Source organism: Camarhynchus parvulus, chromosome 11 (assembly GCF_901933205.1).
Source record: "Camarhynchus parvulus chromosome 11, STF_HiC, whole genome shotgun sequence".
NCBI lineage: Eukaryota > Metazoa > Chordata > Aves > Passeriformes > Thraupidae > Camarhynchus > Camarhynchus parvulus.
In genome coordinates this window covers 6,655,816-6,683,388 of record NC_044581.1, presented here as the reverse complement: position 1 = coordinate 6,683,388, position 27,573 = coordinate 6,655,816, and the positions used below count along the sequence as shown (strand labels likewise).

At 42.7% G+C, this 27,573-nt stretch overlaps 1 protein-coding gene across 4 annotated transcripts in view; it reads right to left on the bottom strand.

Annotated features, from left to right (window-relative positions):
* The window catches only part of RSPRY1 (ring finger and SPRY domain containing 1), a 36,524-nt gene extending 9,225 nt beyond the window's left edge, over positions 1–27,299 (bottom strand). Inside the window, exons 1-12 of one of the 4 annotated variants that reach the window (XM_030956081.1) lie at positions 27,226–27,299; positions 22,939–23,005; positions 17,320–17,496; positions 14,818–15,314; positions 11,858–11,910; positions 10,341–10,453; positions 7,664–7,790; positions 6,194–6,252; positions 5,789–5,855; positions 5,046–5,177; positions 3,643–3,758; positions 2,679–2,822 (exon numbers count right to left, since the gene is read on the bottom strand). In XM_030956081.1, coding sequence (XP_030811941.1) covers positions 2,679–2,822; positions 3,643–3,758; positions 5,046–5,177; positions 5,789–5,855; positions 6,194–6,252; positions 7,664–7,790; positions 10,341–10,453; positions 11,858–11,910; positions 14,818–15,164 — 1,158 coding nt within the window. In that variant the 5' untranslated portion in view covers positions 15,165–15,314; positions 17,320–17,496; positions 22,939–23,005; positions 27,226–27,299. Of the gene's footprint in view, positions 1–2,678; positions 2,823–3,642; positions 3,759–5,045; positions 5,178–5,788; positions 5,856–6,193; positions 6,253–7,663; positions 7,791–10,340; positions 10,454–11,857; positions 11,911–14,817; positions 15,315–17,319; positions 17,497–17,965; positions 17,985–19,316; positions 19,360–22,938; positions 23,006–27,225 lie in introns of those variants that run through there. The other 3 variants (XM_030956082.1, XM_030956083.1, XM_030956084.1) reach the window with 3 other exon arrangements.
* Between the last annotated feature and the right edge of the window lie 274 nt (positions 27,300–27,573).

Genomic DNA, 27,573 nt, shown 5'->3' with positions numbered 1-27,573 from the left:
TTCAAACTAGTTTCAGTTCCATTTTCACATCAAAAGGGAATTTGTTGGGGTGAGGAGGAAGCGAGAAGGGGATATTGTTTCCAAAGTGTTCCATTCTCTGATCTCAAATCACTCCTGTCTGTCAAACTATTTAAATACCAGAAGGCTAGTACCCAAATAGGTTAATTTTTTGCATCTTTAGAAGTCACCACAGAGTAACAGCCACTCTCTTATCTTGAAGTCCCAGTACCAAGCTTGTAGTGCCCTCCCCACAAGATATCCATGTGCCACCAGAACCCACAGTACACAAAGGGAACAAACACACAGCCCCTTCACCTAATTTGTTTCACATTGGGTCCCTTTCACTGCCAGCCTCCCTCAAATTGTGAAAACATAATCAAGTGATAGTCCTAAGGTCCAAGGCAAACACAGAACTAAAGAGTTTCAGAGTGGGAGAAAAATCTGTCCCACAGCAGAGCCCAACCATGAAACCAAAGCATTATGGAAGGTAAGTAACTTCCTCGTGCACAGCATGGTTTGTCTGGAGTGCAAATACCAGACAGCATCTGATTACACAAGCTTCCCATGTCCCAAATTAAAGCTAAGCCCAGCAAATGGGTGTTTAATGTCATATCTAGGACTAGTCTTTTTGTTACAGATGCTGTAAATAAAGAGCATATGGCTTCTGAAGCCTGTGTTTGTGACATACCCAGAGGATAATATCCTTGTATTTCAGGCACACACCTGATGAACTTAAATAACAGCAGCATTTGGCCACCAGCAAAACAGCTGCAGCAACAGAAAAATCATCCTGCTCAGAGATGTGACATCTCCTATTTTCATGCCTTGTACAAGACACACAGAAAAATGCATATACACCAAGCTCCTTAACAGTAAGTGGGAAAAAAATCTTTTAAGCCTCTTAGCAGTCTAAAGGCAGACACATGGCCTTTTATTTCACACAGTTTCTGTTACACTCAGTGTCTGCAAGGACTGTGCTCAGCATAGGCCTGCATGATATTGTTATTCAGTTGGTGTTTTTTGATTTTGTGTATGGTTTAGATTTTTTTTTTTTACTTAAATCACACTTCAATTCCATGCTAAAAATGTGGGACTGGACTTTGGATGTGACACAGAGATATGTACATGTTATAGATCAGACAATTGTTATAGAAGACAATGCTATTTCCATGGATAATTAGAAGAAATGGAGCAAGACCTCTGAACTCACAGGAATACCTAAGTTAAATGGTGAGAGAAGCTACTCTTGCATTCCCATTGGGTTTCTTGCCACTGGTGTTTGTTCAATCTCCTTAATGTATTTATCTCATACCCCCACAATCAATATTTGCTCACATGTATGAATTTGGCCTATCTTCGTATTAACTTCTGTATTTGACTCATCTGTAGAATGACTTTTTCTATAATAATCAGAAATGAGCAGGTTTAACTGCTTATCTCTATATTAAATATATAATTCTCTATATTAAATATATAATTCTTCTTCTAAAATAAGCTCCAAGTAGGAGCAGAAAGCCATACAATTACAACAGTAAAGAAGGGCTACAGCTGAATTTCTCACTCAAGCTTAGCCAGTAGAAGTGTCAACTTGAAACCCCAGCACTGTTTCCATCCTCAGCACTAGGCTAGGCCTGACATACCTTTTGTCCTAAAATTCTAGCTTGGACTTTAATGAACATTAATGGTCATTTGGAAGGCTGATAACATGGAAAATTAAGCTGAGGTAGAAAAGGTTTTTGGGTAGTAATAATTACTCTTTCTTATTCTGGAAATACCGAAACAAGTTATACCATAGCATGAGAAGCATACAAAGTTTCTAACAGCCATGCAGAGTTACCATGAAGATTTAAGAAGAAAGAAAGCCTAGTGACATCTCCATGATGACTGACTATGTTTGGACTTCATGTGCACAAGGCACATTTTGCTTTAATGCTAGCAAGTACATAATCTTACAAGTAAATAGTAGGACGAAGAATACTTAGAACTGAGAATAAGATACAAAATTATCTGGATGAAAAGGACAGTAAAGCTATAAAATAAGACAGCAGACTTGTTCTGTACTCTCAGAAAAAGGCAAGAAGGTAGAGGGTTTAATTTTTTTTAATCCCTTTTTTTAATTAAAAAGAAGCTTTTGCATTCCAAGACTGTCCCATATTGCTGCTACCAGCAAATCCAATGATACCATGATATCCCAGAGTGAATTTGAGTTATTTCCCTTGTGAAAGTTAATTTAATAGGAAAATGTGTTAAAGAGGATGAGGAAATGGCTGCTTGGTGACCTCTGTAAAGGACAGTGTATGAGAAACTGCTGTTCCTAGTGATTTATTGTTTGTTTCCAAAATCAGAGAGTAATTACTATTATCTAAAGAATTTCCAAGAGATTATGCTACAAGAAATAAGAAATAAAGTTTCCTATAGTTTCCATACAATAGCCAGCAGATAACAAGCTGTCTCTGCTAGCTCTGCATGCCTTAGGTGAACAGTGTGAGTCTGTAGCAATAACTGACTTCTCTTGTACCACCAAATTCAGCAAAACCAGCTCTTCATGGACACAGAAAAATTGAAGGGAACAAGTGCTCAGTTACAACCACAGAATAACCAGAGCTATTTTCACAGATGCTGTAAGAAGGAAAATACTGATGTTACATCACCAGCTCAAGGATATTACAGGTACTCACATGGTTGAGAAATTTGCTGTCTTTGGTTGCCCATCCTATCTGCATCACTCCTGAAGTAATGACAGTGACTTCATAGTACCAGACTCCAGAGTCGACACAGAATGTGCATCTCACGCTTTCGAAGGACGAGGCATCACACCGTGCCTACCAAAACCAAACAGAAACCCAAAATCACCCTCCAAACCCAGGGGCTCCAAAAATCACCCTCCAAACCCAGGGGCTCCAAAAAATCACCACCCAAACAAACACCTTCCACCTTGGTTCAAGTTTCTTGAGTATAAGAACATACCAACATAATTTTAGAGGCATTTCAGACTAAGTGACCTCTCTTTGACCTAGTGAGTAGGCAAGACTGAAAATTGTTAAGTGGTTAAGCCACAGGCAGGAAAACAAAAGGAAAAAAAAAAAAAAAAAGAGAAAAGTAGAAAGTTGACAGAAACAATGTAAAGATTTAAAGACTAAGACAACCAAGACAGGAAAACCTAAATCATTGGTTGTTAACTGATTCCTGGTAGGAAGGACAAGGAGGCCTTCAATGTTAATTCATGAAAAGTCACCTCTAAGTAGTCAAACAAGTTTTTAGGAGTTAGAGAGGAAAGAAAAAAAGCCATGTGGCTGAGACAAAAATCTGACTGCTGAGAGCTTTTCAAGATAAGACAGGACAAACAATAGAATGATATTTTGACTAAAACTGCTCACAAAGTAAGTGAAAAGCCATGGGACTCTTAAGAATCCTCATCACTTCCCTGAAATTTTGGGGCACAGGCATTACTGTAGTGTGAACATTTCTATAACTGAGATCAGTGTAGTGATGCTACAACCCTTTGATGACAAAGCAAGTGTTCTGTACAAAGCTGGCAGACAAGATGGATTCATTCTACAAAATCACAGGAACAAGTGCAAAGCAAAACCTGCCTTTTTCTTCAGCCTCTTTTTCAGGTTGAATACCTGAAACAATTCCTACCTCTAATCCATGTGGTGAGATCTTCAGGTATTCACTGACATCATTGCTGTTCAGCATGGCCCTAATGTTGGTCAAGTCAACCTTCTCATATGTAAACTGCCTGCCTTCTTTTAAAACTGAAAAAAAAAAAAATCCCAACCAGCATTAGTTACTGCTGCTGCAAAACTTGATTTTAAACACTTCATAGAATGACAATCTCGCTAGGATCCAGGTAGTTTTTGGCACAATTGAATGAAACACTGAGATTTAGCCCGCATGAAAACAGCTTTCAATAGAATGTGTGTTAAATACCTTCCAAACATGAAAGCATGACCTGTGCCTCTGACTAGAGCTCCCTCAATCTAATTAGCACTTGCAGGAAACCCACAGGCAAATGGAAGGCATCCAATTTCACACCAAGATGCCACTGCTTCAGGATTTACCATTGCATTAGTATATTCAGTGGGCAGAGTTTTTCTGACTCATTACAGTGGAAACAGATTTGGAAATAGGAAGAAGGGGAAAACAGGGATTTAAAGGTTTCTACCATCTCATTTTTAGGTGGTGAACTTTAACCAGCTCTCTCTCTCTCTCTCTCCCAGCTTGCCCTTTCTACGTGGAAGGATCAGAAGCATTTCTCTCTTGCCAGGTGTCAAATTGTTGACACATACCTGTTAATTTACAAGTGAAAGATCTTATCTGAGGACCTTCATATAACTCAAACTTGCTACAACACTTAGACATTTACTAAACACAGCTAACACTGGCTTTCCATAAGCTGACTAAAGCCCCTAAAGCCCAACAGACCTTTTAGCCAAATTTATCTAAAAGGCATTAGAAAATACAAGGTCATTAGAGTTACTGCACCCTTGAAATCACAACTAAACAAGCAAATTCAGTGGGTTTTTAATAATCCAAAAGATCGACCTGGAGCAGTGCTTTGCCAAACACTTTCTGCTTTTGATCACAAAAATCAAAAAGTATATTTAATTTAAAAAGTCTTCAGTAATTCTTTGTGCCAGTGGGGAATGACACAGGAGTGGCCATCACCAGGACATGTCAGCAACCCAGACGTTCCACAGAGACAGAGCTGCACTGCTGAGCCACTCAGCAAACTGGCTGAAGTGTGGGTTACAGGAAATTGGTGCAAAGAAGAATTTTCATTGCAGTTCCAACTTGCACAGTACAAACCACTTCCTTTTAAAAACATTTTCCATGCCAAAATTTTCTTTCCATACCACTACACTGGATATATTTGTTGGTGTGTTTTTTTGGTTTTGTTTTCTTTTCCAAGGAGATATTACAAACGCAGCCAGGTTTGTAATGAGTACACAAAGTGCTCATAAAAAATGAACACAAAGGAGCCCTCCATCTCTTGGAGGAGTGATTACTATTTAATTCATCCATCCCTTTGTTATACCTACACAGATTGTCTAAACTCCACTGGGCACAGAATCCAACCTGGCGTTTTAAGTAGTCGGGGTTATCTGTCCATTTCTCCAGCAGGATCAGTTGGTCACTAATGCACGATTCAGAAACTGTCATTTTATTTTCACCTGCAATTGCAGAGAAAAGAATAATTGCTATCAGCTAGGGATAAGTTGAAAATAGCATCCTACAAATGCACTAGAACTCTCTACACACATTTAAACCTCAATATTACAAGCATGTAGATGTTTCCCCAAGCAGAATTGGAATTATCTTCATTCAGATTTCTCAGCATGGAGCTGCATCATCAAGAGACCGATCACAGCTGTTCTCCATCTCCCCAATACTGACTGATTTCTTTTCGAGTAACAAAGGTCTCATGTCATAAGTAATTATGTAGTAATTTCTCAGATGAGAAGGTCAGTTTCAGCAAATCTCTTAAGGGTTTGCCATTAAAACAAAAAATATCTTTTCCTGCCTACAAGCTCCCAATGCTGTTGTCCAGCTCTAATACAGATTTATGTCAGTGACAAAGGCCTCATGTCACAAATCCTTCTACAGCAATTTCTAACAGGGAAAATAAGTTTCAGCAAGTATCTCAGGGGTTTTGAGGGGAAGAGGGATGTCACTAAAGCAATAAATACCACTGCAGGCTCTCATGCTCACAAGTGGTCAGGCAAAGCAAGTGACAGTAATGCAGAAGCCATGGTGGTAAGACCAGTACCAGGCCAATACTCACTTGTTTGTGCAAACTTCTCCAGTGCTATTAGTGCAAAAAGCATCACTGTCGGGTGAGACTGGAAGTTCTAAACATGGGCAGTAAGAAAAAGCTTATTAATAAATACCCAGTACAGACAAGAAGAGCTGTAAGTCAAAGGTTCAAAGGAGCCTCCAAAATGCCTGTATTCCACCCTCCTGTGGAGATAGATCCAGAGAGATCAGGCTACCCAGAGCCTTGTTCCACTGACTTCTCATTACCTCCAAGAATGGAGGTCCCACAGGCTCTGGAATTTCAGCTTTTTGTAACATACACTGCCAATATTTAGCAGACATGACTTCAACTTTTCACAATAATAATAATAATAATAAAATTGCATTCTAATTGCTATATATGGATACATACAGAAAGATCAAAGACACTTACCAAGCTGTGAAGTAAATATTCCAATATGCCTGGGCTGAGCAAGCCTATGCTTGCAGGACCTGCAAGAACATCAGGAATGAAATCCCTCCATGGGAAGTACCACATACCCATCACCACAGAGCTTTTAAACACAAGGTAACAAATTAAAGAACACCAAACAACTTCACAGCAAAGCAAAACTATAATATAAAACAATTATCATTGTTTCTAGTAAAATACTTGTTGCACATTTAATAATTACACAGTTACTGGCACATTACAGTCCTGCTCAGTTCACAGCTCTAAGTGGGTACAGAGTTCCAGCCAGAGATTTTGCAGTAAGACTCCAGCAGCCTCCACTCAGCATTTTCATGCTCTTTACTTTTGAAAAACTACTGTCTCCCCTTTACTTCCAGAGTCAATGTGCAAAGACCAGCTCCATCTATCAGTAGCCCAAAAGAAGCAAAACTGAGCACCTGAAACAGCCAACGTGATAGTTAATTATACAGCTTGCAGCAGCACCAGAGCAAGCAGCCAATTTAAAATGGAAAGGCCCTGAAATAGTGTCCACTTAATCAAGAGAGAGACACCAGGGAATCAAACTCTGGCATCTACAAGCTCTTAAGAACTTGCAGTGGGTTCCAACACTTCATTAACAGATTTGTTGCCTGAGCTGACACAATGAGATCTGTGTCCACTAAGATAGAAGTAGATACAGTATCTCATTTTGACTTAGTATAATACAGTGTAAGTATTACAGTACAAAAACACTTCCAGACCTTGTTCTTTACTTTTTTTCCCCAGAAATACAGTAATTGGGTTTTAATAACCATTAGGTGACATTGGACAATCACTTTTTTCCCCTTTATTTCCTGTGCACTTTCAAAAAAGGAGTAAAAACCTAGATACAAAAGAGATCACCAGCAGGAAGGAAACTTAACCATCAGTTTCCAGCTGTGTACTAGGTAGGAATGACAGGGAATAAAGATTCTATATGAAGACACCTTAAAATAGAATCTCAGCAGTTTTCTTTTAAGCAACACAGAAGAAAATCTTTTCAGCTATCTACAATAGAATAAGACATGTCTAGTGGAAAAAACATTTCTTTTTTATTTCTATACAGCCTCCAAGATCTCCAACTTGATATTCCTGCCTACATTCTAGAGAATGTGTCCTCAGTAATTCACAGCAAGAGTGGGTCTGCAGAAGAGATTGATTACAGTGCTAAAGCAATATAACCACCAGTGATCCCCAATCACTAACCACACATCAGAAGGATTTGTCAATGGCTCATTCAGACACTTGAATCAACCAGATTCTGTCACACCTGGTACCCCTGGGATGCAGAACATTGAGTTCTAAGCAAACACCTCTGACCTACACATGGAGGGTGCTAAAGCAGAAGGTGTTGCAGAGATCCAAGTGCCAGCTGTGAGGAGGCGGCCAGGGCTTTACCTGCTAATTTCTCTACCTGCTAATTTATTTCTTTACCTGCTAATTTCTCTGCCAAGCAGCCGAGCACTGCGGTCGTGTTCCGGTGCTTGGCAGGGTGACAAGAGTCCTGGCAAGCAGCAGCTCCACTCAAGTTTAATATTTCTGTTAACTTCTGTAATGCATCCTGCAAAGGAAAAATCAGAAATCTCTTAAATGTTACTGACAGGTACCCCCTAATTCAGTATCGTAAAGTCAGATTGTTTTTACACATTACTAAAGTCAACATCGTATTACAGACAGCATGGGGTGGTTATCTTTTAAGATAAGATAATGAAGGACAAATGAGAAAAAAGTTCAACACATCCAAGAGCTGTAACTTTAAAATTAGCCCCAGATTGTTGGTTGTTGTGATCAATAGCTCAGGACACTTCTGGATTTAAGTGAGCTCCCCATGGCAATAGGAACCAATTAGCACATATGGCACCACTGCCATCTGATCTATTTCTAGGGTCCTAAAACTCACACCCTTTTCAAAAGAAAAGGACTGTTTCAGATTTTAGATTTCAGGACTAAAGAGACATGCCCCTTCCCCAAAAAGCCCACATTCCCATCATAAATTTAGGATGCTGTCAGCTTTACAGGATGTCAAACTCTATTCTTGAGAGCCTAAGTGGTTTTCTGTAGTCACACAAATTTAGGAAGTAACCAGAGAGGGTAATAAAGCTAAAATGCCATGCTTTGACTTGCTTTGTTCAGACAGTATGGTATGAATAAAATTCCAGATAGGCCTAGAGCATTCTCTGCATTTTCAGGGTAGTTAGAGGTTAATCTAGAGCCTGAACAAGTCATCCCACAGGGAGAACCCCACCCTGAAAAGTTCCAAATCCTCCTCAACTTTCCAGCCTTCATGAAAGTTTCAGCTGATTCAGATTGAAACTGCATAATCTCAGGCAAGGATCTAATTAGAATAGAAGAACTCCTCATATTGAAGTCATCAGCAGCCATTTGGAGGAAAAATGAGCACTGCTCAAGTTGAATAGATGTGTTTTTTTGAACTGTGTTCTGAGCCACATTTGAATCAGGTGACTGTGCTAGAGTCTGAGGTCTGTACAGAGATCACACTGAAAAGTAGTTACATTCTTAAAAGGAAAGCCACAAAAACAGAGCTGATGAACAGGACTGAGCTAAGTGGAAAGGACAGAGAAAGAAGAAAGAATGACTGAGCAACAGACTTGGGATGGAAAGGACTCACTAAAATTAGACTCTTGACATACTGATACTGCTTTTAGCCATTATTAGAACTGTCAGAGAGATCAAGTATTTTGAGTTAAATAAAGACTTTATAGAATAAACAGTTTACTGCACTGCCCTTTTAACTTTATGGACTTTATAGCCTGCAAAACCAGAAAATAAAATACAGCACAATGCTGTTCTCCAGCTGTCATGGAAGTGAGGCATTGACTTAAAATCCCCAAGACAAAAAACTTAAACTGTATAGAACGAAAATGAACAGCAGCACAGACTTTATGAGGCTGCATGTGGCCAGCAGACCCCACAGCTGCAGCTCCTTGTGCTGTAAAGAAGCTACACAGGAAAAAACCACTGGGCCCCCCAGAAAAACAAGCACCTCATTCCCTGTCTTGATAAGGTCAACTATTTTACAGCAAACTCCTTAACTGTACCCAAATGAAAGTCACTTGGCTTTTCAAAGACAAATCATTTGATTGCTGAGGATATTGTAGAGCCAAACAAAAAATCCAAAATCACTCTCTCTATGTGCATTCACAGTGGTCTACATTTCTGATTTCTTTTTTAAAGTAGACAAAGTTTCTAGTCATAGCTTTGTTTTCAAAATAACTCAGCAGTCTCTGTGAGAGTCATAATACATTTATCTTGTTTAAAAGTCTCAGATCACTTGAATCAATAGCCTAGGGGAAACAAACCCACTTCAGGTAGTTTGAGAGCTTGACCAGTTCTCCAGCCACCGATGCAACCAGCTCTTCATATCCCTAACAACACCAATGGAAGACTAAAACTGGCAGCATCAAGAGCTTGAGAAATGAAAGCAACAATGATGTGATTATCAGTTTCTGAAGAAATGAGATAATGAAAATATTTGAAGACAGACAAGTTCACTGTACAAACATTATGTTTAGCATCCTTAAGCACCTGAGGCTTTCAGTTACACACAGCATGAACACCTCAGGTCATCTTTCTGCCCCAAACCAGATTAGTGACCAGTAAAACAAAAGGATTCTCATTTGCCAAAACCATACATAGGTATTTCATAGTTGAAAAATGTAATTTATTTAGCTTAACACACCCACTTGCATTGTATTCCTCATGTGCAGGGCAGGAAAAAATTCAAAAGTGACTTGTAAATGTGCAGATTTGCAAATGAGAGAACAAAAGGGCAGAACTAGGGCAGCTTCTGCAGCACCTGCACAGAGTAAGTACCACACAGCAGGAGAGAGTGGCAGGAAAAGCAGCCAAAACCCAAGGCTCTCTTGCTTCTTCCCCACAGATCAAATTTATCTTTTTGGGGAGAACACTCCTACCATTAATTAACATTTAGACACCAAGTTACCCCAGACTACTTGAAGTTGAATGTTACACCCATTTTCTGAACCACTATCAGTCTTGCATCACTGGTGAAAGGCACTCAAAGGGATCCTGGGTGTGGCAACCACAAGTAACTGACATGCACAGATAAATGCATCTGCTTTTGACTCACTTTTGTTGGCAGAGGACATTCATCAAGTAGTAGCGTTATAACTGCTGGTCCCAGGGGATCTTCTAATGGAATAACTCTAATTAAAGATTGAACAACTTCCAACCAGCCTTCATCTGTCAACCACAAAACAGAAGTCACACTCAGAATTAACAGCATTCAAAGTGTCCAAAGTACTTCCCTAAATGTAAACTGAAAAATCTTCAAAATTACCAGTGAGCTTAGAAACAGCAGGAAAAACAGTTTGCTTTTTACACCACTGTCTTAGTTTGCAGTAGTCTAGAAGTTTAAATTTAAAAAAAGAAAAAGTTTACAGCAGCTTGGGTAATAGTGAACACCTGTATGGTTTGGAGAAGAGTCTTAACCCAGGCCAGAGCATCCTTTAGTTCCTACTACTATTAATCAGGAATACTCATGGTGGTATGGACAAGTACTTTGCTCTAGTGTGACACTCAGAGTTCAGCAGCCAATGTCAACTCTTAAGTGTTAAATGCTACATACACAATGACACTGAGGAAATAATTTCTTTTAACGAGAATCAGATGCCTCTTTCTGAATTCCCTGAAGTAACAGACAGTAACAGAGAAACTCAGTGACTTTTTCCCATGCCTGCTGGTCTAAAGAATGTTTTCCTAAGGAGCAGCTCTCATGAAGTAGACAAGGACTTTTACTTGCAAGTAAACTAAGAAGATGTTAAACTACTGATAAAGTAAACAGATTTGGATTTACAAGAAAATAGCTCCCTTAGAAGTGAAAATAAAGACAGTCTGTATCTATATACAGGTGAGTGAGGTTGAAGCAGCAGTACTCCCTACAACAACAACACAGCAGTAATATACTGGGGGTTGAGTTATGCTAGCACATTCCCCTGAAAAACATTTTATTGAATTCCTGTAATATCTAACCAGATTGATTAATTTATTTTAATATAGAAATCTATTTCCTAAGACCACTATCAAGACTACTAAGTAGAGAGGTAAAAATTCAACTAAACCAGAAGTTTTGTTGAAGTCTTAAGCTGGGAGAATTTCTCCTGCTGTAACAAAGATGAAACAGCCCCTGCTTGTCCTGCAGGAGCACTGGGGGACAGGGTTGGGACAAATACAGAGCAAAGCAGAGGTCTCAGGTCAGCAAGACCCAAACCAAAGGAACCTGCTCTGTGCTAAGACCAGAGCACACGGGCTTGGCCCATGTCTGTGTACAGGTGTAGGATGTTCCTGCTCAGCTGCAAACAGCCACTCTTGGTGGCTTAGGGTTTAATGCCACTACAGTGTGTTTGTGGCCATCCACTGCCTGCTTCTGCAGATTTCACGTGGGAACTTTAACTGAATTCAAACAAACTCAGGCCAATGCATGAGCTCAGTGAGGTTCTGAAGGGCAGAACTTTGTTCTGGTTCCCACACCCCAACACACCCAGCTGAGGTGCATTTTTCTTTACAAAGAAAAGAGGGGCTTGGGGTTTGTTTTGTTTCTTTTGCCTGTGAGTCACAACTGAAATGCCCAACACAATGCCTTGATACCTGTTTCTGCCATTTCATGCAACGTGATCATTGAATAAGGAGGCTCCTGGTCACTGAAAGAGATATTACACAGGTCAAAAATTATACACAATCATCAATGTAATACAATGAATAAAACGATTACTCACAGACAAAAACAAATCCAGTAACCATTTAACAAAAGGAAGTTACACAGGCTGCAGACTGCTAATGTCATTTTCAGGTCTGAAACACAGATGGGATTTGAGCCTCTCTCTGGCTCAACATCAACATCTGCATGTCTGCAACAGCTGACAAGTGAAATTGTGATTCACATCTGCATGTCCAAGAGCTGAACATAATGCCTGGATTTGGTGCTGTTCATTAGCAGGTTCCTTGTAGCACATAATGAGGCACTGCATGTCAGAGGTCACAAAGTGAACCCAGAGCAGTGCACAAGGGGCATCACTTCAACAGGATTTTTTTTCTCAGAAATTCTCTGCTAAATATATAAATATTTAAAAACCACCACAAAACCCAAATGGGAAGCCACCTAACAGCATCATAGTCTTCAACAAGAATTGTTAAAAGAAACAGTTAAGGCAGTTTAACAGAAAATATTTCATCCAAGCCATTTTCCAACATGAAAACCACAAGAAGCTCAATAGCTCAGGTCCTCAGTCCAGTTTGCTGGAATAAGGACACAAAGCTATGGACACATCTGTGTACCTGAGCAGGCACTGCCAGTGAAAGTACCTAAAGCAAGACCCCAAAGTCCTGCTCAGTAAGCACCTCTAGGTCCAGAAAAAGCTTATCCAGCAGCATGTCCTAAAATACTTTATTCAGTGCTCCTCAGGCACTGGGATCTAACCCCAGGCTTAGACTTTATGTTCCACACTCACACTCGATCACACAGCTCTAAAAAGAAATTGGAAATGTGAAATACAGAGGAATTTGCGAAAATTTCAACAGACATTACTTATGGAGATAATAAAACTACTTAGTTTGAGAGATTAATCATAAAGAAGAGAAAAATCTCAGCATTGCTGGCATATATATGACATAAATACATGTCTTTCTTTTCTTACAAAAAGGTGAGCACATTCTTAAATATTTCCACAAGAAAATGCTAAAGTCCAGTTTAACGCATTTTTATATTGCCACAACATTTGAAACAAAGTTGGGTTGTTTTTTTAACTCGAGGCATCTTCACCTTTCTTCTGGAAAGTATCTGCCTAGAAGGAAAAAAAGTGCAGTTTTGCAGCCCGTATTACATCAGGAGAAAGGATAGAAAGATTCAAAGAAATGAGAAAAAAAACCCCAACAAAAATTCCCAACCATAAGTACAAGTAAAGGCTGCAATAAAAAGGAATGACATTTTTATCTGCAAGATTTCTGATTTTTGTCATGAGTAGCAGTTTTTCACAGTACTGGCACTGAGCACAGGACAATCCTGTCCCACGGATTTGCCATTTTAACCACTTAATTTCCAACATCCCCACCAGGACACACCTTCCTCATTTTGAAACAAAACAGCCATTTTGGTAATTTCTTAATTTGCAAGGCAGCTTTTCATATAAGCCCCAAAATATAGAATTTATCCTTCTGAGTTTATGAAATTAAACTTCTAGGAAGCAGCTATCTCTAGATAAGAGAGAAAAAAACATCAGTTGTCAGATATGTTTTAGGTCAGAACTTTGAGATTTGATAAAACCAAAAACAACAACAAGAAAAAGAAATGAACCCCAAGAAAAAACAAACAAATAATAAACAGGCTAAGCAATGATTCTCATTCCTTATCACAGTTCATTTTACTGTAATCTGTATAAAAGCCCCCATAAAAATACAGTAGCTTCAGGAATTGATCAGAAACAGGACTCCATGGGCAGTGAAATAACCATGCTTATTGTCTCTCAGTAGCATAGGAAAGCGCTCACAAGATTACAAAACTGATTGCAAGACCCACAGGAACAGGATTGACTGTGGGCAGAAGTGTTGTGAAACAGTTTAAGGAGCTGAACTTGAGGGAAAGGGCATGTGAGACTGGGCAGAGACTTTAAAAACCATTTGCCATGATTTGAAGACAGAGCACAAAATAAAACCTGTTAAAAAACCAACCAAACACGTATCTTAGACCTAAATGTTCATGAAAAACATCAGTCCTGATATTTTCACTTAAAGCCTTAGACAGCAAGAAGGCAAACTCCTTCTCTGCAGGCACATTCCAGAGTTGATGCAGGTATATGAATCAAGGCTCACTTATTTTGAGTCTCATCCACCTTAAACTCAAACCCCAGCTCTCAGGCTGGAATTGTGCTTTTCCTTCAGTTCTGGTCTTCCCAATTCCTAGCCTGCACCTAACCCAAAATGGGTTGAGCTAACTTAACCCATCATTTTAAGGTCCTTTTAAAGCTTTGTAGAAAGCAATACAAAACCAAAAAAAGACCAAAAAATGGATGAGCCCATAAATATCCCCCACGCCCTTAATGGATGCTTTGAGCATGCCAGGAATGTAATACTGGGATTGTGAGTTGGGCAGTCACAACATGTGATCTTTAAAAAGTAGTCAGACTTACAACTGGAAAGAAAACCTCAGTCTGTTTATCCAGGCTAATAAAGATCAAAGCTCCCTATTTTGCTTCACCATTTCCAAAGAAGTAAAATCCAGCCTGCAAATAGAAAACTGCACAACAACCAATTTTTAGGACAGAAGTTCCCAGCCTCTGGAGCATATCTATTGCTTCCTAAACTGTGTATCTGTGCCAGGTAAGAAATCAGGAACTGTGAGGAAGCTCCTCAGCTCCTGGAAGAGTCTGTACCTGGGCACTCAGGAGCTACTTCTATTACCTAGGAAAGGTGCTCCTCTCCTAAGCCTCCAGATGGAAACACGCAGCTGCTCCAGGGAGGGTCAGGTGCAGATCGGTGAGAGGCTGGAGCCACAGTTTGAGAGAAGACAAGAACATTTTCATTCATGTTGAATTATTCCTTGAGGAGGTACTTACTTATCTACCAACGTCCGAATTACAGCCAGTGTGTCAAGCACCAGCCCATCCACATTCTGTTTTTTCCTCCTTGGTTCATGAGGCCCTCGACCCCTCCTGGGTGGACGGACAGGGTCCCTTGGGTGGCTCCTTGCCTCAGGGATGTGTGTCCTGCTGTGCTCCGTCTGTCGGCCCTGAGAGGTCCCGTTGTCCTCGGCCCCGCTGTCGTCGCGGCAAACGCACGAGTTTCCCATGCTGCCAGCCCCCAAGGCTCCCAGGAAATGGGGAATGTGGTGCTCTAGAGTCAACAGCAGAGCTTGGAAAAGGCTTCTGCTAGCATAGAACACAACCCAAGCAACTACAATCATCTAGGAAGTTTTAAGAGAAATGTTTGTGCGATCCCGGATCGTGATCTTTTTGCATCTTAAACGCTGCTGCCAGCTGGAATGAGTGGGAAGTTGGAGACTTAGTTGCTGACAGAATCACTTAAAACACACATTGGTCATCCAGAAGGAGGTCTGAAAAAGCAAACATAGAACAAGAGTCAGTGTTACTACTGCTAGAAAACAACAGAAGAATTCCTATTTTAGTAAACACCAGCAGTTCTGGCGGCTAAAGCAGCTAAGAAACACAAGGCTTTACCTGAAGTCTATTGTGGGGAAAGGGAAAGGAAGGAAGAGGAGGAGGAGGAAGTTCCCCTGGTAAGGAGCTCTCACCCACACACCATTCCTTTCTACACTACCTTACCTCCCAGCTCCTTGGTGGTTTTTGGATGCAGAGGAACAAGTTTGCCTGTAAATGTCCCACACTGCTGCCCTTTAAATACCAAGTATCAACCAACCAGTTTCATTTGCCCTTTATAGAGACACATGGCTTATACCACCCCAATAAAGGCTGTACACCTCAGGTTCTCATTTCACATCAGGAACATTTCCAAACTATAAAACAGATAAAATGGTAAAGAACTAATCTTACAGTTATGGTTTATCTCAATAAACAATAGATTTAACAGAGAACCATTTGGTCCACCTGTCCATAAACACACATTTTTGGAACATGCCTACATCTCCTGCATTCTCACCCAAAGAAGCACTAATACTGAATTAAATAGGAATTATAGACAACATTTTAATGCCTCACAAATCTAACCGGGATTTTGAAATGGGTGTTGTGTGCCTGTTCGGATCTAGTGTCACACCGATCTCCCACTTTTGGGAACAAAGACTAATCCAATCATTCTTCTGTTCTTCATTCAAATGGTTTGGATCACATACAGGCCCAGTAGCAACTGAGACCACAGGGCATTTGCAAGACAAAAAGGATTCAAAGCCCCATTTCACAACAAGTTATGTTTCAAGGCATAGGGCATATTTTTATAGAACTTTAAGTAAAGTCTCAGGTAATATAAAACCCTACAAAAGATAGAATTTCACTACTTACACACTTCAGGCATGTCAGAATAAGTAAGTAATTTTTATCCTTTCAAGAATCAAGTTTAACATTTACACTAGAAGTTATGGTGAATATCCTGTAATAGGTTATTACTATTCTTCAATTATTAAATAATCTCATTAACAGCAGACGTGTAGCACCATAAATTCAAAAGAAAGTCAAAGAGAGCTGACACCTTTTAAATATGGAAGGCCCCCACCATCAGAGCCAACTGGCAACTCTGCAATTGCTGGCTGCCCTTTGGGACAAGATCACAACAACATTCAGGAACCAGACACTGGTCATATGAGCAACTCTTGGGATGTCAGCTGTCACTGGAAAAGCACTGCCACGAAGCTCTCACAGGCTCTTCTGCACTGTGAAGCACATCATCTTTTAGCACAGAGAAATGTTCAGTATTGAGGCTAACTAAGAAAAAAAAATCAATTCCCCAAAGGATATTAATAGGAAACAAATACAGGATCTTGACTTCTTGGTCAAGAAATTCCTAAAGCACAGATCATCAAAAGGGTTTCAGCATCACATCACGCTTGCTTTTTGCCCTGAGCAGTTTGGCCATCAGGCTCAGAGTCCTTCCATCTGAGCCAATCCTGCTGGCATCTTCTCAGTCAGCAAGTCACAGGGAGATGAGAGGTGCCAGTGCAGATTGCAAAGACCTCCAACAGAATTGGCCGAGTTCACAACTGGTTAAAACGACTTTCTTGATTTTAAAAGGAACTAGTTATGTTAAATGCAAATCATGTCTTTCTAGGGAATATGTATATATTTATGAATCTGGGTCATTTAAGGGCTTTTTAGCAAGATAATGCTAAAATCTAAAACTGTTACAGATTTAGAATCTGCATAAAGTTGTTCTGTAACTTATGGAAATGTTAACACAGTGAATCTATCTTGCCATCAAAACAAGAATGGAAAAGCTGTATTTTAGAGATGAACAATGAGTAAGAACCTAAAAAACCTAAAGAAACAAAACCAGACATATGTCAAGATTAAAACTGATTATTGAAGCCTAAGGTTTTCTGGCTGACAACTTAAAGCATGATTAAAACCAAGTAATTATGATCAACTCACCTGTAAGTTTGCTTGGTTCAGGAATGGCTGGGGGAGCTCAAAGTGCTGTGGCAGAAGTGGGTTGTTCTCCAGGGCACAAAGTCTCTTTGGAAAAGGCAGTGCTCTGTAAGCCTTTATGGTGGGCACTGAGTCATTACTCACTCTGCTTTCACTCCTAGGAACTGCACTGAGGAGTCCCTGAGGAGAGATGGAAAAAAAAAAGAGAATTCACTTAGAAACTGCATCTAAGGTAGACATACTTTACCTCCTCCCTACACCTGCCATGACATCAAGCCACACTGTTATTTTCAGCTATACAGAGTCTTATTTTCAGCCTTTACAGAGGGAATTCTCTTAAGGCTTCAAAACCCAGTTTCTCATCTAAAAGCTTTAGGACTAGACACAGAGACAGAAAACCCAACCTGGTTCTACAGCCTTGGTATTCCAGATTACACAGTACCAACTGCAGAGCAGTGACCAACTCCTCACCTCAAATTACTCCCTACAGGAGGAACAAGAGAAGCAATAATATCTGCTCCAGACAGAGCAGAAAATAAAAGTACACTATAAAAGCTGATTAGATAACAGGAAGAGAGAAATGACAGGATAAACTCCCCTTATTTAGTAAAGAGCTGGGTTTGACAGCATTCACTTGGCTCTTGCTCACCATCACATACAAGGAGCTCATTGTCAAGCCTGAAACAAAATGAAAGGCTAAATAAATTAGGAACACAAGGTAGGAGAGATTGCTACAGATCTGCTCACAAACCAGCTTGTCTGGATAGAGCACAAATGCAGGAAGAAAGGTTCTGAAGTGCAAAGGAAACTAATAAAAATACAAGTTTTTATTCCATAAGAAGTAGCTGGTACTCCAGCTCTCACCAAACAGCACAAAATGCCAATGCCCAGCACCTCCTCTGTGGGACACTCACTGAGCAGCTGCCCCAGCACATCTTGCCCTCAACACAGCCCCCAGATCAGATGTTGCTGGAGCAGGACACCTTCCCTGAATTGGTGAAAAGCAGCTGCCAGCTGCAGCCTGCTGTGCCCCCCACACCCCCCCTGGCACTGGGACCAGCCCAGCACAGGGAGCAGCTGCTCTCCTGGCAGGTTCAAGCACAGGCATGGGTGCACAAAGGAGTCATGAGCTCCACAGGCTGACCAACCTGCCATGGCTGAAAGTCCAAGTGTGCAGACAAAATCATCATCCATTGGAAGGGATGCTGTGGGAGTGGATTTGCACCTGCCTGGCAGTGCAGGTGCCCAGCCTGCCCCAGAGAGGCCTCCCTGGATCACCCCACCGAGCACACCAGTGGAGGAGTTGGCTCCAAGTGGCACTGGGATCATTGCTCTGCAATGTGCAGCCCTAAAGTCAGTGATTCATCCCCTCAAATATTCAATTACAGCCAACCATAACACTGCCTCATGATGGAAAATGCCTCTTCTTTCCATGAAATGGAGTGCACTGCCAAGCAAACAAAAAAACCCTCATGCACATAAATGGGGAAGGTTTCAGCTACCAAAAACACTTTTCCAGTTTCTGCCACCACTACAAGACTAAGATCAGTGATTTCCCCTCTTGAGCAGAGTAACACAGGAGCTCAGTCAACAAACCACACAGCAAAGCTGACAAGTTTTCAAAAGCAAAACTGTAAGTTTTGGCCAGCAGCTTCCTATTACAAAGATAAAATAATTAGAAATATTTCCTCAGCATTTCTTTCCCAAAGAAATGATGCTCCTAAAAAGGAAGAGATGGAAATGCTTGCGATGCCTGTCAGATGAAAGTTCAAACCAGAAGGAAACACAGCTATGGACTGCTGAAAGATAATCAACTTTGATACAGGAATAAGAGGAAGAAGCAGCCTGTTTGAAAAACAAGTTTTTTTTAATAAGGAGAGCTTTCAGCAGTGAAACAATGGGGATAGTACTGAAAACCAACAATTTCCAGTAAATGACATACAACTAGAATGTGAAATGGAGACTTTCTCAAGAGATCCCATTGATATACAACCTCTCACCTGTGAGACTTGTGCAGCTGAAGAGCAGCAGGTGCTGGGTGTCCAGAGTGGTTCCACACAGTCAGGGGAGCACAGGCTTCAGGAGGAGCAGGTAAATACCCTGCTGCTGCTTTGGCATGTGGTAACCAACCACCACGTTGTGTAATCTGAAGCAAACCCCTAATTCAGTTCTATTTTCTTTAAAAATACCTTGGAGGGTTAAGAGTAGTGTCAAAACACGATGGGAAGCAGCCTTTACTGGCATGCAGCATTTCACAAAGCCATTGCCACAGCTGCTCTCACTGAGGCAAGAGTACCTGAAACCAAAAGCAGACTGACCTTGAGCATGCCAGTTTCACAGAAAGGGAGACTCACCACGTCTCAAAGCCTTCCAGCCCCTGCACAAGTGCTCATCAGTGGAAACCTCAGGGTTGTACAAGGCTTATGCAAACAACTGGGCTTTAACCCTGATGCCTTCTCTAGGCAATTCATCTTTGTCACACACACAGAGCTGGAGGATCTGATCTCTTGTTTGACTTGATGTGAAGCAGAAAGAAGCAGACAGTAAGTACCACCACAGTAGTTTCTTTTTCTGTAGATTCAGTGTGAAAGTCAGATTTTACAGTCACTTGCACACCGCACTACTTTGTCTTTTCACTTCCTTTAAACTCCTTTTTTAAGCTGGTACACTAAAATTGCAGCATGGATTTAAAGTGAACTTCACTTTCTCACTTAAATGAGCATCACCAGAGCAGGCCTGGCAGGGATTCCTCCCTGCAGTTTTTCCCTTACCTCTGGATACAGAGACACTAGTGCTCAGGACATGCCAGGCATCAGACTGTTCAGCTTGCTTTCTGAAAGAGAAACTGAAGCATTTCCCACCTTTTGAGCTTCCCCATCTCAGAGGTTATCACTTGTCATCTGTCATTTAGGTGGAACTGTCCTTTGTACTACAGAAAACCTCAACTTTGCTTCATGTCTAAACCAAGGCTGCTATCGATCACGCTTCCTGCAGCTCCCCAAGCCACAGATGGATCATTGAATTCCTTATCAGAGCCTGAGCTTAAGCTCTGCTTTGAGGCAGATGAAAGCACTTCTGAGATAATGATCTTTTTAAAAGATGGTGGTATCTGACAGCCCAGTGAAGCTGAACAAGAGGTGCCTCCAGCAGGGTGACGTGGCCTGGCAGAGCTGAACAAGCTCAGCAGTTGCCCAAGGAGCAGAGGAGAATGCACTGCTTCACAAGTGCCAGGGAGATAAAGATGATGCCCTGTAGATGGCAAGGAACACTAATCCTATAAATTGCAGGGATACAAGCACATGAAATAAAATCAATTAGCTATACCCTATTAAGTTTTGGCACAGACATTCATTTTGAAGCTTATAAATAACTCTTTCAATTAATTCAAGTTAATCTTCCTTGCTGCCCAGAAAGTTAAAGGCGTTATCAACAACACAATTCTGACAAAAGCATTCATGATATCAGGGTTCAATATTAAATAAAAACTCCCCCAAAAAAAAAAGCCCAAAACTCTCCCAAAAAATCCACAAAAAATTCCAGAGTAGACTATGCTGGAAGGAAAGTGACTCTGTGGATACCAAGCAGAGGTACAGAATGGCAAAGAAATCCTCCCCCAAAAAAGACTTTTTTTTAAAGCTTTGCCTAGTAAAATTTGCAACAGTTCGTTTCAGAAAGGATAAGGCTTTATCTACATCAGTATCAAAAAACCAGTGGAAGAGTTCTGTTCAGTCACGTGGAGATCAGCTCCTTGCAATACCTAAAGAACCTTGTGCATGAGCAAAATCTAAACCACAAAAGCATTTTGAGGGGCAAGTCAAGAGACTGAGCAGCTCAGTCACAGCACAGCCCTGCCCTGGGAACTAGAATTAGGACTTGCACAGGGGCATCCAAGTCACCACATTGTGGGCACCAGGAAGATGCTTCAAGGAGGGACTGCTGGAAGCAGGGGCAGATTCTCGTCAGCAAATCACCAGCCTCATGTAAGTGAGCCAAAAGAGTGGCAACTCAGAGTTTGTTTCTTGTCTAAACTGATCTTAGTGCTTTTCTTTCTTCTGTCTCAGAGCTGGGCTTGTTTTCAGAGGAACACTGGGTGCAGAACTACTCTGTAGAAGGCAGAACAGTCTCCTGCTGTAGACCACAGAACTTAGCCCAGCTACACGGCATGACTAAGCTACTACAAACACATAAAATTCACATGTCCACAAACTGTTCTCAGGGTAAAATTTGAATAACATTGCTGAAAAACTCAGCAATGCCTCAGTTGGAAGCCTGCATTATCAGCTGTCTGACAAGTGCCTTGGTGAGCAGACAATGTCTGGAAACAGGCTGAAGAAAGTTCCATGTCTTGATAATTAAAGCAGCATCAGAGGATGGCCTGATCTTTCAGTGGGCAGAGCTAGAGCCAGCTTTGTGGCCCTCCCTGCCAGCCATGGAAAGCTGGCTGCTCTTTGCTAGACAAAGTTCAGGACTGTACTGACAGAGCAGGAAATGCCCTTCAAATTCCCTTTCCTCCTGTGAGTGGATACAGTGACAGCTGCTCAAGAGACTGTCACTTGAGCCCAACACAACATGTAGGTCACTAGGTTAGCAAACCTGCCTTGGAAGCACTCTTGGAAAGCACAATTCCTGAACGACCTGGGGCTTCCAGAGCTGAAGAATACAGAACCTGAAACAGCTCTGGGCAGGTCACTGGAACCCCCTTATCTCACCAATTTCAAGGATCACAGAGTCAATAAGTTGGAAGGGACTTTCAAGATCGAGTCCAATCCAGCCCCAGCACCCCAACTAAACCCTGGCACCCAGTGACACATCCAGGCTTTTTTTAAACACATCCAGGCTTTTTTTAAACACATCCAGGGACAGTGACTCCACCACCTCCCTGGGCACCCATTCCAGTACCTCATCACAGAACACACTTAAAACAACAAAAAACCCACCCAAACAGGAACTCAGTTTCATTTCTCCCCAGGTCTCTCTCTTCAGGTTCTGCCTTCAGGACCTTTCTGCCCTGCCCTGCCACAAGTCTGCCAGGAGAGAGCCTGCTGTGGATTCACCAGCCACTGTAACAAGGGCCCCTGCCAGGTCTCTCAGGTGTCCTGCTCCAACCACTGAGCTGTGGTGTTTCCTCACAGTGTTTTAGGGCCCCTCCAGTACCAAGAAAGCCAGAGGAAGTTGTTCAATGTGCCGTGGCCAAGGGGGGAAGAGCCCTGAGAGATGGCTTGGCCATGTGCAGGTGGGTTGGGAAGTGGGAGGATGATGAGCACGTGTCTCACAAGGCAGTCTGAATACGGCTTAAACAAGACTGTGCACCCAGTTTAGTCAAAAAAAGGCAAAAAGCACAAAAACTATTTAAGAGGCTTTCAAAATCCTGTAACAGTACCAGGTACATAAAGTCTCAGCCACCTGGAGCTTCTGCTAAATAACTTCCTGAGGAATTTCAGGAGAATTAAGATTAAATTGTTTTGATAATTACCTGTAAACATCACTTCACTGAATGTTACAAAGGGGTAATGCTCTAAAGAGAGAATAACTCACCTATTGTTAATTTTTTTTTAATCTTTTATTTCAGGACTGATACATTAACCAGAGTTTGAGTGCAAACACACACCATCTTGGACTCACCATTAGCTGAGTGTTTTTAAAAGCAGGGAGAACAATTCTAATTCTGATCCATGCCAGACATCTTTGCCTTTAGAGAAAAAAAAAAAAGCATCAGCAGGTTGCTGGGTTTTCTTTTTTCAGTATGACTTTCTAGCATGTCCCACTGTCTGCAGGAGGGTATAAGATACATGTGAATGGTGCAGCCTCCTGGCTCATAGTTCATCAGCTGCCCTCTAACCTATGATTCAAGCTGTAATTGCACCAGTTTGTGCACATGCATTGAAGCCAGAAATCCAAAAGCCCGTGCCAACACTTCAGATCAAAAAGTCCTTCATACTCATCCTTCTCCCACCTAACACAACACCAAGATATTCAGATACTTAGAGCAAAAGGGAGGCATATTCTATGGGAAAAAAAAAGCCTTAGAAAGGGAGAAAAATAATGACAGTTGCGTTTCATATGCTCAGAAACCACTATTTCCCCAAGGGGAGAGATTTATTAGGAAAAAGATGGATTTCTTCTTACTTATCATGGTAAGTCCCTGAACTCCATCTAATAAACATGCATTAAAAACCAAGGAGCAGCCCCTTATCCCAGACTTTGCACTGCACAGGCAAAGCCCACCCAGAGCTCCCACGGCAGAGCTGTGCTCCCAGAGCACAAGCCTGGTCACAGGAATGGCAGATCAAGGGCAGGTAATTACAAGCACTCCTGAAGAGAGATCATGATGCATTGGTCAGCCACGCAGCCTCGTGAGTCATGTGTGAGCATTTGACTTTTATTAGACCTCAGCAATATAATGAAGAATAGAAAAGGAAATAAAGATCATGCTGGCACAGTCACTGCCCTGCAATGCCAGTGTTACAGTTACCACACACAGACCAGGAAAATTAAATATATTGTCCGGACACAAGGTAATACAATGCACATGAGATACCTGAAAGACAAGGAATCTCAGTGTAAGATCTGCACTGCTTAAAGCAATGAATAAATTCAAAGCCTACTGAGCAATCATAAGTTCAATAGAGGGAAAAAACCCACAAAAATCAGTTTGAAATGCTGAACACAACATATTGATAGTGGAGCAGAACAGGACAAATATCATGACATTAGCTGGCCTTCAATTTACTACAAGCTGAAGCATTTTAAGTTGCTGCCTCTGTGTTGAAGGAAAGCACACAGTGCACATGATGAGCCTTACTCCACTTTGTGAGGATATCAGCACATAACTACATGAACAACTGAGGACATTTCCAAACACAGCACATTGCCAGGTGGGGGAGATAATGATATCAAAGGAAATTGGAATGAAGAAACCTAAGGAGTTACAGGCCAGTAAGTATTCTATGACAAATCACTGCCTTTATCACTAACTTGCTGCTTACACTAATAAATATCTTCCTGTTATTCCTCAATTTTAACAAACAAGCAAAAAGCTTGAGGAGAATTGACTCTGATTCCACCTGAAGGGCAGAATATGAGGGATGTCTTACTTCACAGGAGGGAACCAAAACATTGTAAGTGATCTATTTCAGTCCTATCCATTAGACTCACAGCAAATGAAATGCACTTCAAGGTAAGACCTCCTATGTGAAAACACTGATAATGTACCAAGGGAGAGCACTGCAGGGTTGTGCAGAAAACCATCATGTCCCTCTAAGAGGAAAAAAAAGAACATTAAGAAAAGCACAGAGTAATGTATCAGTGAGAGAACAAGAGAGCCACTGAGTGATCACCAAATTATGAGGCCACACAGTAAGATACCACAGCGGCTACCACAAAGCTTTGCAGTGAAACTCCCTGTATAGGAGGCTGATGGTAAATTAAAGGGAAAGTTAAAGACCTCAGGGAAACCAATAAGCCCACCTCCCTGCAAACACACACTGGTATCACAGCTGCTGATAAGGGAGGTGTGTGGGCAAGCTGGATTAGCTCTATCAGCAATCTAAGAGTGGGTAAACAACCAAAGCCAAGCTAATAAACAATCAGCATCAGCAAGAGTTATCACAAGAGTTGTGCAGAATGCAAAACACAGCACTAAAATACCCTGGAGGAGCTTCCTACTCAAGTGATGGACAGGGGAAACTGAAAACTTTCATTTAGCAGCAACCTCAAGAGAATGCCTGGATGAAAAGGGAAGAGACAAGAAGCGATCGCACAACTACAATTGCGCTTCACTCATCTGAAAAAGAACACAGCACAGGAAATTCACAATCTGTTCAAGCAGACCTATAAATAGGAACAAACAGCAGAGATTGGGGCACAAAGCAATAACAGCAATGTCCTAAAGGGAGGGACAGAGGAATGGGTGCCAGGAGGAGAAAGGGCCTGTTTTGCTGAGTGGACTTGGGCAGAGAACAAAGACACAGGCAAAAGCGCTTACAGAAGAATGGGCCAGATTTAGATCAATTCTGTGCATTTGGATAAATGCAAAACAAAAACACATTTAACAGCATCACAGACTCTTAAAATAATATGACAAGTTTTGAGAATGCAGAGTCCTCCGGAAATCCACAGTCAAATACAGGAGTCCAAGAGGAGATGAGATGCAAGGGAATATTTCAGGTGGCTCAAAGGTGATGAGAACATTCACTGTTTAAAAATCTGTATATTTTAACAAGAAAAGTACAAAATACCAGGAAGAAAACAAGGGAAAGTCACAGTAAACAGTGGATGTAGGTTTCCACGTGACAATAATCTCATAGCAGTGATGGATGTACAGAAAATTAGCAGAACTGAGCTGAGAACCAGCACGAGAAAAGAAAACAACACCAAAACAAATACACGCATTCAATGCAAGACAAAGGACAGAAAAACTAAAATCCTGAGGCAAAGCTAGTGCTAAGTAGAAAAAAAAATCTCTTATATTGAAGAAAACAAACACTGACACAGACACAAAATGAAAAAATAAAACCCACCCTACCAAACACACCAGCATTCAGAAAACAGAGCAGGCTGAATTAATTTAGGAGAGAAAAGGCAACTCTTATGTCTGTGCTCCTCCATGGACCAAAGTTTCACTGTGTGACAAAAACTGGTAACACTGGCTGAGCACCCAAATGAACTCTGGGCTCAGGGATCAGTTTGCAGTAACGAAACAGAAAGTGACAAGTAAGGTGACTACAGCCGTTCCTGGGATCTACACTAAGATTGTGCCTAGGAGGGACAGTGCACCTACTGCTACACAGCAGAACATATGAAAAAAAAGCAATTCCTAAAAAGAGGGGGTCAATGAAGGCCTGCGAGACAGAAACAGCGATCAGGAGGACAGAATCAAAGGGCTTAAAAGAGAAACTCACGCTCGATATGGGCATAATACCAGCAGTGAAAAAATCCTGCTTTAGAGCAACTGAAGTGGGAGAGCGGAGCCGAGGTGCTGCCGCACCCGCAGCAAAGGTGCCGCTGCCCAATCTACCACGCAAGAATGTAAAACAAAAGATCCAGGTAAACGAGTGCATTTGGTGGCCCGCTCCACATCTCCTCTGTGAAGCCAGAAAACTTGCAGTAGAGAAGCATTTTCACATTGAGAGCCATAAACAGCGTTCAGGACCTGACTCTTCTCACTGATGTACAACACCCGAGGGCTCAGCAGCCCTGCCGTGTTTCCGAGCCGCCAAGCGCTGGGGGAGCAGCACCTGGAGCCCGTGACTCCGCGATTCGATGGCATTTCGCTCCTCACACACCAAACCCGCTGTGGCCAAGCCCGTGTTTTGCAAGTCATACGAGCCCCGGGAGCGCTCCCCGCTCCCGGGAGGCGCCGTTAGGAAGTTCCAGCCCCTGCGGGCCCCGAGCAGCGCCGCACTCGGGGCGCCCCAGCTCGGCAAACCCCCGTTCATTCACCTCCCGCCGCTTTCCCCAGCGAGCTCCAGCTCCACACGCCAGCCCAGCTCCGGGGCCTCCATCAGGGCTCAGCCAGCCCGGGGCTGCACCTCGGCCAGGGAGGTGCAGGGATCCCCGGTACCCACGGCTTGCCCGCCCCAGACGGCCCCAGCGAGGCAGGCGGGGGGGGGACGGGGAATTCCTGGGGGCAGCGGCACCAACCACGGGAGCCGACGGGACCCCGGGCCGCTGCCTGGGGCCGGGGGCTGCGCTGGCCCGGCCCCCGCCCCAACCGGGATCCACGCCTGGGGGAGCGGAGGGCTGAGAACGGAGCTTTCCCTCACGGACGCACAGGCGGCAATAGGGCCACCAGCGGGGCGACCAGTGCCCAGCCCGCCGCTGTCCCTTCCCCTCGCCTCGATGCGCGCCCCGCTCCACCCCAGCCCCGCGGTACTCGCCGCCAGCCGGGCCGCGTCCGCCCTGCCTCACCTCAGCTCCGCACAGCCCCGCCGGGAGCGCAGCGGGGCCGCCGCGGACCCCGCGCCCTCCGCCCCTGCCCGGCCCCGGCCCGGCACTGCCGCCGCTCCTTTGTGCCGAAAGATGGAGGCGACTCACGGCGCGGCCCCGCCCCGCCCCGAGCCCCGCCCCGCCCGCGGCCTCGCCCCCCGCCGTCTCCCGGGCGACCCGCCCCGCCCTTGGCCCCGCCCCCCGCCCCGGAGCTTCGCCCAATCGCGGCGCGGTGCCGCCGTGACGTCCTCCCTGCAGCCAACCCCCGCCCGCTCCGCGCGCCGCTCTGCCCGTCGTAAGAACGGCGGGGATTGGCTGCCGCGGGGGCGG